This window comes from Uloborus diversus, chromosome 7 (assembly GCF_026930045.1).
Source record: "Uloborus diversus isolate 005 chromosome 7, Udiv.v.3.1, whole genome shotgun sequence".
NCBI lineage: Eukaryota > Metazoa > Arthropoda > Arachnida > Araneae > Uloboridae > Uloborus > Uloborus diversus.
In genome coordinates, this window is record NC_072737.1 from 19,127,146 (window position 1) to 19,148,763 (window position 21,618).

Below are 21,618 nucleotides of genomic sequence, written 5' to 3' on the forward strand. Positions count from 1 at the left end.
TGTTAAATTAAAATTATTTTTAAAAATTAGACTTAATTATCGGCTCGGTTAACAGAAACCTCCGTTAATCGAAGCTCGGTAAATCGAGGTTCTACTGTATTAACATGAAGTTAAATGTCAGAATCAAAGTTACCCACCTACAAAATGCATGTGTAAGATGAAAGATGAAGGAAAATATACAAAATGTACAAGTGGAGCTGTAATGCAGTACGTTTTCTATGCACTAGAAGAATTAAACTGTTACAGTTTACAATTCATGGTTGTTTAAGAGTTCTACATGAGACGAGACGTAAGGTCAGCATTAGATAGAATTCTGAAATGTTTGATGGAGTTCCAGCAGTCACATTTCGAAGAAAATCCTAAATGAAAAACAAAATTTTAAAAATAAACCAGTAGAGGCATGCATTAAACAGTTGATTAACGAAACAATAATTCTTTTGATGAGAAAAGACGTTTCATACTTTGAAAACAAATCAAACTAAAGGGAAATCAATTGAATAACTGAATGAAATACAACTATTTTCTAAAAAGAAATGTAAAATAAATTACAGCATTTTGCAAACTAAAAGTTGATAAGTATAGGAGAGAATCTCACCGACTATTGGGAATTTCACACGATTTTGAATGCGTAGTCCATATAAACTTCAGCCTTATTTCAGAGAAATGTTTGAAGAAAGCCGAATGATATCAAAATACGAAAAGACGACAATTTGAAGGGCAAACATTGAATCACAACTACTCTCCCATCTTGTTTCACATTTTTGTTTACTTTGCCCAGCAGCAGAGGAGGAGAGAGGAAAATGATGAATCCGAAAATGCCAATCCGCAGGATTTGGCTGACAGCCAATCAATGAAAGGCGTGTGTTACAGGGAAAATAGCTTTACACTCGTACAAAAGAAAAGAACGAAAAAGAAAAGACAGATTCACAGGTGTTGAAATTGGTTCGTTGAAATGAATTGAATAAAAGCAGCTTCCTGTCTTTTTGTTTTAACCTGTTTCCTAAACTATCACCACAGACATTCCAAAAATGATTTCTTCCCCTGCTCGGTTTCTATTCATTATACATTCTAGTTTTCTTGAAAATCAAGTTCCACCCCTTCTTATGCTTTGTATTATGGCTTTAGTTGCTCATATCATGCCTAGTATTTCATATTTTTATTGCTAAAAGATAATTTGACTCTTTCCCCCGACCTACAAGAAGCAAAAGCAGAAGGAAATCAAACAGATGCATTTTGGCTTTGCGGAAACTTTCACTTGATCTGTGAAATGCCTTGCTTTTTAGTTATTTAGTTATATAAGTAAAACAACGAAGATATAACATTTTCTATTCTATTCTATTCTATTCAAGAGTCACAACTGACTACAACTGTATTTATGTCGAGGACTGCATACTAAGTGCCTTGCCTCCATTATTTTATATACCGATAGATGGCAGCACCATCACCGGATCGAACAGTTAATGAGAATTTAGAACTAGTCCAAGAGCTAATAGCTACCTGATGCTAGCACCCCCAGAGGTATCGTTTCACTTGGAGGACATTGAGACCACGAGCATATTTAACGTCGCCCAGTCCCCTTTAATGACGACGGTGGGTCTTCAACCAGCGGGGATCGAACCCGAGACCCTCCGGCCCCGAGTCCAATGCCCTACCGATCAGGCTACCACGGCCTCATATAACATTTTGAATAATGATAAATATATTCCAGAGGAAACAGGACTCCAGTTTCCATTATGGTTCTGTTATTGTCTCATTTCAAATTAAGAAGTGGCAACACCTTCCGTCGTTCGGCAGAAAAACTGAAAATCGTCGAATCACGCTATGGATTTCGCTTTTGACATCGGTCTTCATAATAATAACATGAATTCAACAGATTGGATGGATAGTGAAGTTTCTACTGGAGTAAGCTAAAATATGTCTTCAAATATTAGTTATATCAATAATAGTAGATTGAACCAGAGCTTAATATTCATGGGAGTCAGCTCCTGTAATTTATTTTTCTTTCTCAATAATTATTTCTACTTGTTAGCAAGGGTAAATTTGGGACTGTTTAAGGACCCTTCAAAAAATTCTTCTAGTTGAAAGGATCCCTTCACGAAATCATAACTGAGACCAGTTAATGAACCTTAGTCAAAATTTCGATTAACCGAATCAGATCTTTCACGAACTACTTTTTTTATGCATCAGAATGCAAATCATAAATCTAGTTTTTACTGTAACTTTTGGTTTACGTTTTTAAATGTCCAAAAAAAAAATTGATTTTTCACAAAAAAATTTCAAAATTCGCAAAAATAGGACCCTGTAAAAAATACCGCCATACCCCTGTCATTAGAAGAAATTTAGAAGCAATAACAAAGAGACTAGTCACAAATTTACTTGTGGGCCATTGCACCTGTTCAAATGCAGGACAAAAATACTCTTAAATTTCATTAACATTTTGTCATAGGTATCTCTTAATATTTTAATTAATCAGGGGTTAGCAAATTTTTCTATCTTTACATTTGATACAAAGATGCTCCTGATGCAGTTATGTTTTTATTAAACAATTTTGTTGTTTAAAATATAATTTATTTACATGCATCACGTGCCTGACATCCAAAGTCAACCTCTTGTAACCAGGGGCGCAACCAGAAAATATTTTTAGGGGGGGGGGGCACAATTTTTTTTTCACAACACTCTATCAGCATTCTCTCTCTCTCTCTCTCTTTACATCAATATATTTTTATTATTATTATTAATATTATTTAGTAAAATTCCTTAAAATTGTATAAGTTTTGCAATTTATTCAAAAACTGTTGCAAAACATTAATTGTTCTTATCCCAGAATTGAAATCATGTTAAGAATAAACTTTAAAGTACTTGAAACAACAGTTTGGCAGTAAGATGTTCAACTTAATGAATGGAAATCAATACTTGTTATTACTTCGTTTACTATATTAATGAAATAAGTCAAAATGCACACGAATTTTTATCACCAAAAGCTCTAAACTATTCATATTTTTAAGATCATTCAAAGAAAGAGAATAAAAAAGAAACACGTTAAAATGGCATGAATTCGCTTAAAAATACAACAAAATAATCAATAAAATCACTTACACTTGATGAATCCTAAATATCCGCATTGCATATGTACACTTATAAAATTGTCTTATTGTCTACAATACAAAGTTTGTCCGACAACATTTTCACCCGTCGTCAATCTGGAGTGTTTCCGAGAAAAACGAAAGTGGTGGTGAATTTATTTTCCGAAGTTTTTCTCCTCAGATTTACTGCTTATCCATCAACTGTCACACGGAAGAAGATACGATCTTATAATCATTGACGTTTCATTCCTAACTACAGAAAAAATAATTGCTGAAAAAGAGAGAGGGAGAAGTTTTAAATGACCTCTTGTCATCCCTGCTTACTTTGGAACCACTTCGTTTTTTCAAAGCGCTTTCATCTTCGTTTGAATTTTTAAAAAAAAAAGAGTATGTTTGAAAATTGTTCAAATTGGCGTTCTAGGGGGGGGAACACGCCCTGTGCCCCCCCCCCCCCTCGTTGCTTGCGCTCCTGCTTGTAATTTGCTTATGAATAGTTAATATTTTTGCTCTATTGAAATATAAATGTTAAAATAAATTGTAGATTTCAAAAGCAAAGGTTCCGATGTAAAGGAAACATATCTCATTTGTTGAGAAACAATTGTTTAAACCATTGAAAAAGTTACGTATTGAATCATTCCACGAAAAATTAGTCACTTTGTCCCGCTCATGACGGTTCATATATTTCAATAAAAGGTAATTATTTAAAAAAGTAATGACAAAATCTTTTGCTTAAGGAAACACACATACATTTGTAATTTGTTAAGCAATAAAATTATCATTACCCTTTTAAATTATTATTTTTAATGAAATATACGATGCCTCACTTGCGGAACAAAATAACTGTTTTCGGTGGAATGGCTCTTATCTGTAAAAGGTACGTTAAATAATCATCCAAACAAATATATTGAACCATCAATAAGTTGAAAAATTCATAAAAGAGGGGGGAAAACAAAAAAAAAAGAAGCAAACATGGCAGCAACGTAAGCGTTAATTTTCTATTTTCTCTGTAGTGGAAAGTTCACGAGTCTCCAAGCCGAATGCACCTACAATGTAAAAGCAGACTTAGATAAAATGAAAAGCTTTCTGCGAACACAAATCCTAGCTGGAAAATTTTCTGCAAATAATTATTTTGCCTAACTCACCCTTGAATAAAGAATTAAATTTATATTCAAATATGAAAGAGACCAAAAAAATGTGCTTTAAATCATTTAATTTTTTTTTACAATAACATAGAGTTTGCTTATTTTTCACCAACTGAAGAAAACTGCCGAAACCATTATTTTTTTTACACAAATATACAAATACAAATACAAAAGTGACGACCAGCAACAGGCTCTGGGCCCAGCTAGACTGGTCCTAGTCAATTTACAATCCCCAGTGAAGATCAATGGCCCTCTTAAAACTGTCTACTCCCTTGCTCATTACCACCTCTTCCGGTAAGCTGTTCCAAGGTTCCACTACCCTGCTAAAATAATAATTTTTCCTAATATCCATGTTAGCCTGAGATTTAAATAGCTTAAAACAATGACCCCTTGTCCTGTTTTCAGTGCTAAACTTCAGCCCCGTAACATCTTTCGTTTTAATAAATTTAAACAGCTGAATCATGTCCCCTCGGTCTCTTCTTTGCTCAAGACTGTACATTTTTAGCCTTCTAAGCCTGGAATCATAATCTAAGTGGGAAAGTCCACTTATTAGCCTTGTAGCCCGCCTTTGAACCCTTTCCAATCAGGGTTGGCAGGTTTCTGCCAAGGCGGTAAAAACCACTGGTAGAAACCGGTTAAAACCGGCATGGCAAAAACCCCTTTCTGCCACATTTGTGGCAGAAACTCAAAAAATGACATAAATGCAATTCCTGACATACAATAGAAAATGTATAAGAAAAATAATTAAATATTAACCCAAATACAATTTATTTACAACACTATCACCATTCAAAATCAAATTTTACATTGTTTTCACATTGCAGCAGCCTGTAACAAAATACAAGTTTTGACGCTGTTTCTAAACCTAAACAATTTCTTAATTTGTTGTGCACAAAGGAGAAATTTGAGAAGATTCATTCAATCCCATCAAAATATCGATGTTAGAAATTAAAACATCGATCTTTTTATCAATGTATAACCTACATTTTTGAATATACTACACTAATTTAAGCAATACAAAAGAATATGTATCCGACAAATATATTGAAAATACTGAACCTCAAATCATGAATATAATTTAATAAGAATAATTTCGCAACAGCTTGGTATTATAGTTGGGCAAAAATTGATAATAAGACAAGCAGCGGTTAATACAATCTAGTTATAGTAATAAAGAAATATTTTCAAACTGAATTAAACTAAAAATAAATTTAGAATCTAAGAAAAAATGCATCATGCACTTACCGTCAGTTGAATGATGAGAAAAAGTTGTGCTAATTATTTTAAAAATACGAAATTAACTCTAACAATAATTTTTAAGAGTAAGAAATATGTGTTGTACTGTTAGTTAATAATTAAACACAAATTTAAGGTAATAGACGGACGACTTGTTGGAGGAAATTGATAAGTAAGCCCGAATATTGGTGTTGACAGTTTGGAGAAAAAGAAGTTTCTTTACTTTGTCCCCCCAGAAAGGCATTTCTCTTTTCGCAGACTATCCCACCAGTCTGAGAAACATCTCTTTCGATGGAGCAGAAGTTTCCATCACTATCAAATGCGTATAGGATTTTCCTTTAGTTTAAGAACTGGAGCCTTGAAATAGACTGCAAGTTCTGGCACCAGACTACCAGTGTCAGGTTCTTCCAATAGCTTTGATCTCTTTTTTACTCTCTAGTTAATCTTTTACTATCTTGTAGTGATCTTCCCAAAAATCATCCTCTACGCAGAAAAATTGTTCTTATAAAACGGGTGCAAAAAATGATTTTTTTTTTGGCAACTCCATAAGTAAACTTAATTACCTAGCGAGAAGATTGGAGCAAAATTTTATGATAATTTTCAATTAAAATGCAAAAACATCAGCATCGAAAAAACATCGAAACCAAAACATCGATTGTCCAAAAACATTGAAAGTAAAACATCGATGTTAAAAACATCGACGTTTTAACAAAAAAATCGATGTTTCCAAAACATCGACATCCATGTGGCACCCCTAGTTTCAACCAATGAAACTCTTTACATTTATGAGTCAGTGAATCTAACCAATTATATTGTTTCTTACATACAGCAAAGTTGAAGACTGTGTTAGTACTTATATAATTGGATTATTAGCTTTCCATAGAAATCAAAATGGGGGGGGGGGGAGAGCTCTTTGTTCTTTGAGAATAGCTTTATTCAGTTACATTAAGTGTAAAATGACAAGTTTCTGAATTTTAGAATTTAATGAAATAAAATAAAAATCTGTATTTATTTAAATATTTGATATATCACACTTTATATTAAATGCAAACAAAATAATTATAAACAAACTGAAAAATTTGTTACTTACAGCATTACAAGGCTAAAATTTCTAACACATAGCAATTTCAACTACGATAAATTTTACTTTGCTTTAGAAATGTCAGTCTTGTTATTTAACATATTTTTACACTAATTATTAAATAACTATTATATTAAGTTTTTGCAATGACGAAATGAATTATATATTTTATTTTACTTAATTGCCTGTCATTAAGTAGGGGAGATTAGGGATGGATGGGACAGTTCTCACAAAAATATTTCTTATAAATTATTTTCTACTGGTATAACACTGAAAGTTTCAGAATAACAAATTGAAACATTTTAATATATTTAAAAAATATAAATTTCATGGTAATTATTAAAATGGTCATTTCTGAAGACAATTACAATAGCAGTAAAAATGTCCCATCCCTCCCTCATGTAAGGGAGGGATGGGACATTTTTGAAAGTTAAAATACATATACATAGTTTTCAAAAATATTATGAAAAATGACAAAGACAGTATGTCATTTATTTATGTAAGGTTTATTGAACATTGGGAACATCTATTTTATCTAACATTATACTTTAATAAATCAGCATCAAATGAAAAATTTTTGTGCTCGACTAGTTCCACCAACCATATTTGGTGGGGGCAACTTGGCAATAATGTCTATTTTATCAATCACAGAACTATCTGTTGTTTGTGGAAAGATAAAGTTTCCTTTTTCATTTTTCCTCATAAAGAGTACTTGAAAGGTCTCATCATTATCCTTGCTTTCAACTCTTCCAACATAATTGAAATTCTTAGAGTTCTATTATCAGGGCCCGATTCAATTCATAAAATACATTCATCAATTATTTTTATTTATTAATGTTTTAAAATGTCTAATCAGAAAAACAAAATTAATTAGTCTGAAACTTTAACACAAGTCACTACTTATTTTATGGTTTATATTTGAGTAACTGGATGTTATTTTCCAATATAAAATTTCATTTTACAAAAATATACTACACTTTCGTAAACAATATGTTTTTTCTTCGCATAATGTGCTTCATGCGAAAACAACCTGTAATGAAATCACTGTTATACTTCTTACAAAGAAGTACAGCTAACCAATTGATTGAAAGTATATTATATAGTACATAAAAGTAATAATTACATTGATAAATATTACAGGAGTAAGGAAAACTTAGTCATACTACTGTAAACTTTCAATGTAAAGAAATTAGTTTCGAAAAAAATCATAGAAGTTAATGCAATTCTTATATATCAAGTTGATAATTTCAATGGCCTTTTTATTCTGCAATTCAATTCCAAAACAAGATAGTACTGCAAAAATAAAATATTAAAAAATTTGGACAATCAGTATAATTATTTAGCTGCAGATAATAAAAGGGAGAGATGGGACATGTCCCATCCCTCCCTAAACCATACTGTCCCATCCCTCCCTTTACACAACATTTCAGTAAAATAGCTTGTTACTAGAAGCATGCTACTTTTAGGTTTAACTTAACTATTACTTTATAAAAGCTGTATTATTAGGTGTATAAAACAGCAAAAAGAATTATGTTAACATCAATAAATAAGATTGAAAACTTATCTTGAAAACAAAGTAGTTATTTACTTTTGGTGTTGTAAAATAGCTTTTTTCTGGTATACATTCATAGAACTTTGCAACTAAAATGATTTATAGCAACAAACATGGTTTTATGGTTGCTCCATTTAGTGGAAGAGTTAGAAATCAAAAACAATGTTTATTTTAAGAATAATTGAAGGAGTCCCATCCATCCCAGTGTCCCATCCATCCCTAATCTCCCCTAATTACTAGAGCTATTAAAAACGTTTTCTAGTTTTTGCCAGTTTCTACCAGTTTCTGCCGGTTTTTACCGGTTATAACCAGTTTCTGCCACCGGCAGGGCAAAAACCAGTTTCTGCCGGCAAAAAGCCAACCCTGTTTCCAATACATTAATGTCTTTCTTAAGATAAGGAGACCAAAACTGAACAGCATACTCCAAATGGGGTCTTACCAAACTTCTATATAAGGGCAGAAGAACTTCTTTAGATTTATTTGAAATAGATCTATTGATAAACCCAAGCATCTTATTGGCTTTGTTGCTAGCAATGCTGCACTGTTGGCTAAACTTTAAATCCTGACTTATTAGGACCCCCAGATCAGTAACTTTGTCTGCCTGACTAATGACTGAACCTTGCAAATAATAACTTGTACACTTATTTCCATGCCCTAAATGTAGCACTTGACATTTCCCAACATTAACAGCCATACCCCATTTATCAGCCCACTCCGTAATATCATCTAGATCCTCTTGCAGCTGATTTGCTTGTTCTTCATTTTCTACAGTCCCCATAACTTTGACATCATCAGCAAAACAATTCATGTTCCCAGAAATATTTTTGTGAATATCGTTCATAAAGACAATGAACAAAACAGGCCTTAACACTGATCCTTGAGGAACCCCGCTTAAGACCTCACTCCAATTAGAATAATTTCCCCTTACAACTACCCTTTGTTTCCTTCCGATCAGCCAATTTTTTACCCAAATGAAAGTTTTCCCCCCTATTCCTATATCAGCTAATTTGCTAAGTAGAGCAACATGCGGTACCTTATCGAAAGCTTTTTGAAAATCAATGTAAACATCTACAGGCTTCTTATTGTCCAAAGCCATGGTAACTTTGTCATAGAAATGTAATAAATTAGTTGCACAAGATTTACCTTTCCTGAAACCGTACTGAAAACTAGTCAATAGATTATTAGTCTCTAGAAAATTTACTATCTTAATTTTCATCAATGTTTCAAAAATTTTGCAAACCACCAAAGTTAGACTCACAAGTCTATAATTTCCCGCACTCCCTTTAGACCCTTTCTTGAAGAGCGGTGTAATGTTAGCCAGCTTCCAGTCCTCTGGCACTGTCCCCGAATTATAAGAAGCATTGAAAATGTTTGCGATTACATCTGCTAATTCCTCTGCACATTCAACTAAAATTTTCGGATAAATATTATCTGGCCCCGGAGCCTTAGTCTCTTTAATGTGCTTTAAAAGGCTTTTAGAGAAAGGCTTTAACAGAAATAAACTCTGGGATTTTCTTAAAAAATCCCTTAAAAAAAAAAAAAAAAATTAAATCAATGTTAGCAGTTTGAAAAAAAATTTCTGCACAGCCAAAAATTTTCTGCGTCTATATTATGCAAGACTGTGTAAAAGTACCCAAATTAATTTTTGCAGTGCAGTTGACGAAACATAACACAAATGTGACACGTTGGCAATTCTGCCACTTAGTGACTTGTAACCATTCAGACTTGCAGCGATGTTGTAACTTTAATATGACATGCTGATTAAAGAAGATTGTTTTGCCGGTCCTCACTTTTGTATTAGGGAGTATCTAAGTAACTTTTATTTAATATCGAGGTTTAAAAGCTGTATAAAAAGCATTATTTTAGTGTATTTAATTTGGGATATTTAGTTTTCATTCATAATCGGTGCCATTTTAGTTCAGGATTTACGTGCTTAGAAAGATCACTTTTTCCATATTTTTAAAATTTGGTTTCAAAAAACAGACCTCTGTAATTTACTTTAAGGCGTCACAGTACCTTTTGAACTTTTTTTTTTAAATTTATGAATATTGTGCTTTTCTTTGAAACCAGAACATACACACTCATTTCTCAACCAATAACTTATTTTCAAAATCTTAAAATATTACCCACATTTTTTAAAAATTCAAAAAATTTAGGAAAATTTCAATTTTTTAAAATCCCTTATTAAATCCTTATTAAAAAAAAAAAAAGATTTTTGCTAAGCAATCACAATACTCATCTCTAAAAATCTGTGCATTCATTTGTTTATATATGTATTGGAACATTTTCTGTGATTAATTATGTAAAAAAAACGTAATTTGTTTTAAAAAAATTTTTGTTTTTAAAGGTATAACATGCTCTAAACATTTGAGTAATTTATAAAATGCTTATCCAATGCACAGTTTTGTTAAATATATTATCCCGATTGCAAAAAGTATTACTTTAAAGCTGTATCTTTAATAGAAAAAATCCTTAGGGATTCTAATGACATGAAAACACAAAAAAAAAAAAAAAACAATCACCGAGAAAAAGCAATTTAAAAATTTTCTTTTGCAAAAGAACACATAGCGAGCATGGCTTAAAACTACTCATAATTTTTTAAATATTTGAACTAAAGCGATTAAACTTTTTCCCTGCGTTTGGAATAATTTGTAGTTTTGAAATAAGCAAAAAAAGATTTTTTGATTGTTAGATCATTTTTGAGGTACTGTGACCCCTTAAATTACTAAAAGAATTTTTAAAACATTCATTTTTTACTGAACTGTTTCATCATTTTTTTATTATTTGCAATTTACTAAATCAACATTTTTGTATGTGAAATAAGACACTAACGTATGAAATTTTTTATTCAGACTTCCATCATGGCAGTTGAGTTTGACGGTGGTGTCGTGATTGGTGCAGATTCAAGAACGACAACAGGGTAAGTTCTTAAGTGTTTCATGAAAATAACTTTGATATAAAACTTAACAAAAAATTTAGGCAAGGATGTAATTTTTTCATTTTCTGGCGGGAAAATGCTTTTTTTTTTTTTTTTTTTTGAGATCCAGCTTCTTTTAGATTTTTCAGTTTCTTTATTGTTATCTTTATCACAAAATTAATGCTTGTAATATTAAATAGTTTTATTCCAATTATAAAAATCTTAAAAATGTCTAATTCTAATCCATGACAAAAACTGATGCATCTTTATTTAAAATCAAACTGCCGACAAGTACCTAGATGTACATCTGTACATAGATGAAGATCTATTTTTGCCGGGGCGGGTTTTACCATTTTTTCCACCTTTGGCAAAAAAAAAGATGCACCTTAGAAAAAAATAATACATAATATTGGTTTTAGCTATAAAAGGACTTCTAAAAATTTATGAATAATGGTAAGATTTTGATTGTAGTCCATATACAAATTTCATGATCCATTCTCAAGCGAAACTTTTTTTTTTTTCTTTTTCATTCATTTCTATGCAAAATGACTTGCATAGCAAAATCCGCTATTGTAAGAATTATTCTGAGTTTCTGTTTCCTATTTTATTTCATTTGATGTTGTTAAATGCGAATGAATGTATATTAATGTATTTTTAAATTCATTTTAGAGCTTACATCGCAAACCGTGTTTCCGATAAATTGACCAGAGTCACGGACCACATTTACTGCTGTAGATCTGGCTCCGCTGCTGATACTCAAGCTGTCTCTGATGCTGTTGCTTACAGACTTGACATGCTCAGGTTAGGGCTGTTTGACTAAGTTTTTTTTTTTTTTTTTTTTTTTTTTTTTTTTTTTTTTTTTTTTTCAGATCATTATATAAGATTTGTCAAAACTTGTAGGAATTTATAGAGAATTAAATCCAAATTTCTTTTTTGTAATGTTTATTACATGGTACACTTGTTACTCACTTGTAAATTAGTAAAGAAAGTAAAAAACTCTTCTCTAGCTCACATTAGTTAGTGTCGAATTATCACAGATCAATTGTATCACAATTTGTGATTACAATTGACCTTTTGTGATATTTTTTTTATGTTTCCCGGCGTTTGAAATCATTAGTGGTCCTCTGGTTCAAGACCATTCAAAACCAATCGGACCATCATGAAATAAAATTCAGCAGTCTGGGGGATCAGTGGTTAATCATCCTCATTTAAGCCATTTCATGTTTATATTTTAAACATTTTTTTTTTATATGTACTGTAATTTTACATTTATAGTTAAGGACAAACCTAACCTGGCAGCATTGCTATGCTGTGATCAGAATCTGCATAGCCTTCACAATGCTTCCAGGTTAGGTTTGCTCCAACTGTAGGTATCTTGTATGCACTATCAGTTTGATGTTTTACATTGTAAATTGAAGCCAATTGAAGCTATGCAATGCAATAAGATACAAGTAAAATGCTTATCAATTTATGTTCACATATTTCATGTTAAACTACGTTTTGTGTAAAGTGGACCAGTCACTGTCTGCAGACTAATATATCTTCATGTTTACTGCTTCACAAGACCAGTTACTTTTCTTTTTTTGAAATTTCTAATGTATATCTCGCCTCCAAGCAACAGTTAGACATCCCCCAAAGCAGAATACTTGACAATATTCTGCAACGTAAAATCATTTGACCGAAATTGTTCTGAAAGTACTTCAAGCATTGTATACACAAGCAACCAATGTGACCTTTTCCATAAATCGGGAGCCTAAATCTAAATCGTTTCAAGCAGGAGGGTTTTTTTTTTTTTACAGTTTTAAAACTTCACTGTTGCTATGCATTTCTGTGAAACCTAAACCGATTGAGATTCTCCAAAAATATTTCATATGCATTCTAAAATGCATAGAAGCAGCAAAGATTTAAAATTTTTATAAAAATCCGAACTTAGGTGTCAAACCACTATTTTTTTGGCTAATTTTACATGGCATGAAGGAAGAATTAAAATAATGTTAATAAATAAATAAATTACTAAACTAATAAATAAAATGAGTCGAGTTAGAGTAGCAAATAATAAAACACTCCAAAACTTTTTAAATAATTGAAATATTTTCAGGATGCAAAAGGATTGAAAACTCAAAGGAGACAGGCAATATTTCTGCAATGAACGTGTTTCATTGTTGACATGTTTCCAAAACATACGTTTTTAGAGGAAATTGCAGTTAAAAATTTAGAATTTAGGGGAAAATAAGGAAAAGGGGAACCAAAAACGTTAGAAAAATCAGAATCTTTTCAGATTTAGAATATGAAATTTTTGCAGAAAATGCTGATTTTCTACTCTACAAATATATTCCATCTCAAGATAGAACTTTGCACAAACTGTGCAGTTTTCTTTAGGTTCAAAGTAATTCTTAAGTTTAAACAGATGATTTGTAAAATTTACATTTTTCTCGAGCTTTCCGTCGAATTATCGTAATTTCCCAGAAATTTTAGGTTTTCTTCTAATTTAAAGAGATCTGCAGAATTTGGGCAAAATTTTATCTTTAGTTGAAAGATATTTGCAGAAAATCTACAGCTTCTGCAGAAATTGTACGGAAATCTGTAGAATTTCTGCAGAAAATTGTCCGAGTTTTCCTCTCATTTAAACAGAATTGTTCTGCAGCTCAGGCATGTGTTCTGCGACATACGTCGCAAATTTAGTAGTATTCTGCTTTGGGGAACGAAGACATCTAACCCCAGGAAACAGTAAGATATCCCAATATTGCTTTAAGGCAAAGAAATGTACTCATATAAGTTATATGGCAACTTTTTTTGAGTTGAACTTGAACAATTATTATGTTTCTGTTATTTAAATTTGCATTTTTATGACAGCAGAAATGTTGATGTTAAAATACTGTAACGGATTCGGTGCGACTTCCACTTTCTTGAAATGAAGACACAGTTCTTGATAAAAGCACAAGAAATTTATTTACACTATGTACAGGAAAGATCGTCAACAACTGCTAAATTATTCATCAGCAATTAAGCAATTATCACACAACACCGTAAACTCAACGTTTACACACGTATTTACTTCCAAATACGAAAACAACACAGCGAAATGCCTCGCTATAAACAGAGCAAATACACACTCTCAGTTCGAAATCCTCAATCGAAACTAACTGTTTATCCATCGCTAACGGCTTAAATACACCGAAAAGAAATTTCTCAAATATTCCACACGCTTCTGTAAAGTAGTAGACCGTTATCAAACTTTATCAATGAACAAAAAGGAAATAGGGGTCGTATACTTTAGCCATATGAAAAAGGGGATGTATATTCATTACGGGAAACTATTTACAGGTTACGTTACTACAATAATTACTATTTACAGGATTTGTAACAATACGTTTACAGTTTTGGCAAACTTAACCTGGCAGCGTCGTAATGCTGTGATTAGGATTTATGTGGTGTTCACAATGCTACCAGGTTAGGTTTGATCCAACTACAGTTTGTTTTGTTCTTGGTTGATCCTTTGCACTGAAGTAAAGTGATTGATTACTGTTTAGAAAACTGGGTGCTTGCTTTTGTTTGGAAAGACAAACATACACAGTCTGTATCTTAGCCACTCTGCTTGCTCCTGTTTATACCTTTAGTAAAGGCACAGTTTTTGCTCTGTAAAGTTTGCAAAAAACTGCTAATTGCAAATTCTTACAATTAAAGACCTTGACAGAACAAGGGTACTTTTTTTTTTTGCTAAGTGTTTCCATTGTTGAATAGCAATTTTAAGACCTTTTAAAAGTGTTTGAATTTTAAGATTAGAAGATTTTACTTTATGCCAATTTACATTGTTAGTACAATTCTTGTTTGAAGTTTTACTAACTAAAAGAGAGTGAGGGAAGGGATGCAAGAAACAAGTCTTTTTCTAAATTTGGGGAAAGTGTACAACTATTTCTTTAACTCTAAAACATTAAATTTAATCAATGATTTTTGAATTATTTTATTTATTTATTTATTTTGCTTTTAAAGTTGTTCTATTGAACTTTTTATTTAACTAAAATAAATAGTTTCAATAATAAACTAATTATTGTCTTATTGTTTTTAGCATGAGTTTGGATGAACCAGTGACTGTGAGAACTGCTGCAAATGATTTTAAGCAAATTTGTTACAGTTACAGAGAATCTTTATCGGCAGGCATCATTGTCGGAGGTTGGGATCGAAAACTTGGTGGCCAGGTAATTTCATTGTACTTTCGGCAGGGTTGGTATAATTTTGATCGATTTTTAAAGTATCATGGAGCAAAGTCATTTTTAATGATCAGTTTTTAAATGTCATTACCAATGGATGTTCTTCTTGTTTCTAAACTTGTTGAAAAAAAAGGTCTATTAAATAAAGTTTTCAGTGATCAAATTATAAAAATAGTGGAATATTCATCTAATAGTGAAGGTCTAGTGTATTAGTTTTCTCAATAGATGTGAGGAGAAATTTTTTTGCTGACTGTTTGTAGTCATGCATTTAAAAATGTTTAAAAAATAATAATTACACGTAAAGAGCTCCGAGAAAATATGAACTCTTAAAATCAAAAGGATAGTAATGGACTTAAATTTTAGGAGGTATCAGTTAGCATTATAATGAGTTGCCATCTAGATGAATAGATTAACATTAAAATTCCTTCATTGAAGATTTGTTTAAACACAATTATGGTAATATAACAAGATCAGTGAGATATAACTAGATTCATGCTTTAAAGGGTTGGGGGGGGGGGCATTAAATCATGATTTTCCATGTGAAGTAAGATAATATACAAGCAGTTAGTGCATGTCATTTTGTAGGAATTTCATTAAGACTCTGTTTTAAATTAACATGGTTCACACGTTTACATAAAACCGTAAAAACTGCTCGAAATAAAGTCTCAGTTAGTCCGGATACACGAGGTTGTACTATGCTGAAGTAAGCATTTAATATTTCGTTATCATTTAACCTTTGGATCACACTAAAGAAGAAATGCAAATTATTCTTGCATCATTCTTACATGAGCAGGGTTGCCAGACATCCCGGATTTCAAGGGATAGCCCCGTATTTTAAAAAATTGTCCCGCGTCCCAGGGAACATCCATATGGGACGGCTAAAGTCCCGTATTCTGGCTAATAACAGTATTTTATAAAATGAAACATTATTTTAAGGAGAAAAACAAAAACAAAAATCATGTGAAATAAAGAGCAAAAAGAAAATCATGTGGCAGCAAATGCAAAAGTTCTTATCGTTTTGATATGGTTTGTATGTTTTTGTTTTGGTGGTGGCAGACCATAAGGCTTACTCATTCAATTTCCCCATTGTCTGGTGTGGCATTAAAAAACAAGTTTTGCTCCACAATTCCTTGTATTACCATTTCAGATAAAGTAGTCACATTTAACAAGAAAATTTTTTGATTGCCCGTTTCTCTCATAGCAAACGCAAGTAAAAAACTAATTAGCACCTGTTCCTATCAACATCGATCTGTATAGTGAACATCGTTCTATTGCTTGCTTTATTCTCTGAGAAAGAGTTCTACCAAAATTGTGCTCACCCATAAACATACTAAGAGGAATCTTTTGAAAGCTATAAAAACATGGCTGTTCATCACCCCTTAAAATACACCATAACCAGTAATTGCCCTCAATCTCAAAAAAATACCCCCCCCCCCCCCACTCCCCACCTTCACTCCTAGAAGCCTGTCCTGTATTTACTGTTCTTAAATCTGGCAACCCTGTACATGAGATTTAAAAAAAATCAGAATTGAATGATACCAATGCATTAAAAAAATGTAAAAAAAAGTAAAAAAAAAATGAAAATTGTAAAATATAAATGTTCAAATAACACAGTACTTGTACTACACTCTTTCAATATTATGCGTAATTTTTTTTTTTTAATTTTTTAACATGAATGCAGTATTACATGTGTAAACTTTAATTCACTACTATAAAGTTTTGATATAACGCAATTTGAAAAAAAAAAAATTAATGTTATTTTTATTTCAATACTTTTTTAAAAAAATTGTAGAAAATAAAGTTAAGCTAAATCTTACAAAAGATAAATGAAAATTGTAGCAATGGAATAATTCTATTTTATTTTTTCATTGTTGTTGCTCAGTCAGACTTTATTGATACAGAAATTCTCTGATTTTTTTTTTTTTTTGATAGAATATGTGTTTTGCTCTCTGTAAATGAAGTTACTTATTGTTTTTTTATTTTATGAAAGTAACTAGCATGTTTGTATGTTTAATTGAAACAGAGTTTATACTATAAGACTTGACTTTGGTATAACACAGTCTACATTTCCTCAATTTAGATAATTTCAATGACTTGTGCACAACGTGATTTCCATATTACAGTTTCAATACAATATGGTACATAATGCCCTGATTTATCTTATGCAAATACATAAAAATAAATGTAAATACATAACTAAAAGTCTCATGCAACATGGTTTCAATAAAGCATGGTACAAATTAATTGTAATATACGATGGACAGCTGTTTTCAATTTTATTGACACAGCAAAAAATACTTTTTTTTTTTGTTAAATGTTCTTTGGTATCTAATATAAGTCTTGAAATTTCAGTAACAATTTTCAATAACAATGGTGAGTAAGTAATGATGATTTTTTGTTTTAGGTGTATTCGATTCCTCTGGGTGGAATGGTATCAAGAGAGCCTTGTTGCATTGGCGGCTCTGGAAGTGGTTTCATCTATGGATTCACAGATGCCAATTATAGGAAAGGCATGACGCAAAATGAGTGTGTTGAATTTGTATCTAAAGGTGTGTTGCTGCTTTCTATTATTTTCCTTTTGAATTTAACTACCTAAAAAGTTTGTTTTTCTGGTATTTTACTTACAGCTCCTCTGTTAAAAATTCATGATCTTTTTGAATCTCCCAGAAATTATTATTTCTCTATTATTTTCCCTTATTTCATTCAAGGCATTTAGTATATTATGTATCATCAACAAATAAAAAATAAATGATTCTTTACTTTCCTAAAAGATATAGTAAATATGAAAATTTCAAAGCTTTTCCACTGTTTGAAAATAGAAATATAGTTGAAAATACATTTAACAAATGCATTTTCTAACTTTTTTTCTTTTTTGCTTAGTTTATTACCATGTCATGATTCTGTACCTTAATTAGGTTTTAGCCCAAGGTTTTAATTTATCTTTGTCAAAGAATTCAGTTTGATCACACAACCTGCTGTTTACTTGTCATTATCTAACCTTATTTTTAATAATTAGCTGATGTACAGATGTCTAGGTCCTGTGCATTTAGTAATCTGCAATAAATTAGTGCAACTGGTAAAGACTTAATAAATTATCATTTGAAAATGGAAAAAAAAATATACAACTAAAAATTTAAATAAATCATTTCATTCCTGAGAGTTCCTCTTATTTTAAACTTCAACCGCGCATTTTTTTTTTTTCATTTGATTTTTCTACTTTACCAAAATGGATTTTTAAAACTTTCAATTTCTAATTGATTTTTCTAATTTGACTCCTCAAGCTAATTCAATAGAGTTTTAAAATCTCCAAAAATATAGAATAGATTGACTTTTTATTAAGTTATTTGTTTTATTAATTATCTAATAGTTATAAACTTTAATATCAAATAAATGTGATAATAAATAAAAGTTAAATAGAGCTCAATAAAATTTTTCTTAAAAAGTTTCCTTCCCTCATCCATATTGACAACTTTTACCAATACGTACAATAGAAAAAATAAAACTTACATATACATAATGTTTTTCAGTTGTTTCTTTCACTCTGATTGTGCAGTTTTTATTTTTTCTTTCTTTCATCAATTTAAAATAACTTTTAAATTAATTTTTAAAGTAAAGTACCATAGACTGAAATATGCAGCATAAACATGTTCTTTGTTCATGGGTTTGGTTATCAGGAACCAACACAGCTACAGAGTCTTACATCATCATCACCCATTTGGGACTTGGAATATATGCATCTTAAGTGTACACCCGCAAATAATTGTATCTAAAATTTTGATTCAGTATGTAGGCAACCAAAGATTTGTATGTAGGGAAAGTTTCTTCCGAACCACTCTGTATATCAACTTAGGGGTGGAAAATTTGCGCAAATTTTCAATGTCTGTTACAAAAAAACGACAAAATCGCAATTTTTTCTCCAAAAATGCGATTTCATCATCTAAAAGTGTTCATTACAAGGAACTGATTGGCAGCTGCATTCAATTTTTGTTATTAAAAGCCGAAAAATATAGTAAATGGGGGGGGGGGGGGAATTCTTAGCATTTCTCTTATTCACCGAAAATTGTGTGCTGTGCTTTAAGTTTTAATCTTTTTGCATCTTGTGAATTTTTCTATTATTTTGAAAAGTGAAAGTTATTTTAAACATTGTTGCTTTAAATTATCTTATTTTATTTAATATTTATTTCATGTTTTAAATACAATCGAGTACAAATTATTTAATGATTTAAGTTAAATTTGTGTTCATCTGTAATCGATATAATTCAGTGAAACTTATCATGGTAGAGGCTGAAAATGGATTAATAGCAATAAACCAAAATTGACTGTATTGTGATTTTAAAAATGAGAAAAGAAAAGTATTTGAAATGATTAACTTAACTGAATTATGATAGTTTTTTCTGCACACATTGCAACTATACTGAAATATGATAAGTATACGTAGATAAAATTATTAAAAATTGCATGTGATTTAAATTTGCAAATCTGAGCTCAATCTTGCAGTTTTCAAGAAAATACCATTAGATATTCTCCAATTGCTTTACTTTTTGACTCTTATGTAGAAGAAGTTTTTAAATTTCAAGTCTTTTAAGAAAAAAAAATCTTTATTTGCCTATGCTATTTATTAAATGCCTTGAATAAAATAAAATCAATTTCTGGGGGATTTTGAAAAAAAAAAAAAAATTATACTGAGCTAATGAGTAAAATTGTAGAGAAAACTAAATTTTAGCATGAACCACCCTGTATATAGGAATGAACATGTAAATAGTTAAGCATAGAAAAATATATACTTTTTTGTTTTAAAATGATCAAATTTCATTAAATTATTCGCATTTCATTATACATATGATTAAAATATTTTTTGATAATGTTTCAGAGGATATTTCATAACGTTCTGAAGATAAGTTTATAATGAATTTATCTTGAAAATCAAATTTTTGTCAAATAAATTTTCTTTGCAGATTATCACAAAATATTCTGCTTTGGGGTCAGAGACAGGTCTTTGATTTCCCCCTTGCTGTGGCAAATTTTGAAGCTGCACCCTTACCCATCTTCCTTCAAGTGTTTATGTAGATATTTGAGGTTTAAGTTGATTGCAGATTTAAAGTTTATATTTCTTATCTATAGAAAATTGTGATTGGTCTATCATTTCAAAACAAAATTAATCTAGATAAACTTTGAATTTCTATTTCTTGTGTTTAATTCAATCCAATAATTATTTCCCTTTAGCACTTGCCCATGCAATGTGGAGAGATTGCTCCAGTGGTGGAATCATCCGCTTGGGCATTATTACTGAAAAGGGAATAGAGAGAAGGACTTTAATTGGAGATGATGTTCCCAAGTATTATAAAGTAGAATAGATTTTCAAAAATAAATAATTGCTGAACAATGATGTACCTTTTTACAATAAAAATTTGAAAGTAATATATTTCATGTTTTTGTTTCCAGTTTGAAGTTTCAATCATGTAACATAAACATGCTGAATAGGGTGGAACGAAAATGACCTTAAATTTTTTTTGGTTTGCCTTAGGGGGGAAAAGTTGTCATTTAAGTTTAAAAAGAAGCAGAAGAAATTTCATTGTTTTACTACAACATCTTTAGGTGCCGCAACGAGCTTAAAGTTTGATAATAACCGAAATTTCCATTTAGCAATGAAATTCCTTTTTATGCTTTCCTACTGTATTTAATGGCACAAAATATGACAGTAAATACATTTATAAGCGTTATATTAGGAAAAAAATACTAATTACAAAATACAGTTTTAAAAAAAAATCATAATTTTTACTAATAATAAAGCTGAAAGGCTGTCTGGAGATCTAGATCTCTATCTGGATCTCTGTGACGCGTATAGCGCCTAGACCGTTCGGCCGATTTTCATGAAATTTGGCACAAAGTTAGTTTGTAGCATGGGGGTGGGAGGTGCACCTCGAAGCGATTTTTGAAAAATTCGATTTTGTTCTTTTTCTATTCCAATTTTAATCACATTTACCGGAGAAAAATTATAAGATGGGCGAGTAAATTAAAAACTTGTCATAACGTGGAACTGTAACATGGGCAAGCCAATTGGCGAGACATTCTTACATTATTTGTAAATATACAAGCAAACCAATTGACCTCTTAATTTTTTCTACAACGGGCAAAGCTGTGTGGGTATCACTAGTACACTATAAAAGACATTAACAGTTCTATTTTTACCATTCAAAGTATTCTTAATGATTGTAAATAAATGGTATGTTTGCATCTACTTCTTTGACACATTTTTTTTTTTTTTTTTTTTGGACCAAATAACTCTTTATTCAAAATAACTCTTGAGTCAAATTTTCGTCTCCTGCGACTGAAACATACTTTTTAAGAGCAGCTTAGGGGTTATAAGTTTCACTTTGAGGGATTCACTAGACAAATGTT

General features: G+C 30.9%; 1 protein-coding gene across 1 annotated transcript; it reads left to right on the top strand.

Annotated features, from left to right (window-relative positions):
- The first annotated feature begins 1,771 nt into the window (after nucleotides 1-1,771).
- On the top strand, nucleotides 1,772-20,631 carry LOC129225883 (proteasome subunit beta type-6-like). The gene is made up of 6 exons (XM_054860412.1): nucleotides 1,772-1,902; nucleotides 10,947-11,014; nucleotides 11,681-11,812; nucleotides 15,078-15,207; nucleotides 17,624-17,768; nucleotides 20,443-20,631. Exons 1-6 carry the CDS (start codon nucleotides 1,822-1,824, stop codon nucleotides 20,571-20,573), a joined length of 687 nt encoding a protein of 228 aa, XP_054716387.1. The 5' UTR covers nucleotides 1,772-1,821; the 3' UTR covers nucleotides 20,574-20,631.
- Nucleotides 20,632-21,618: the final 987 nt, after the last annotated feature.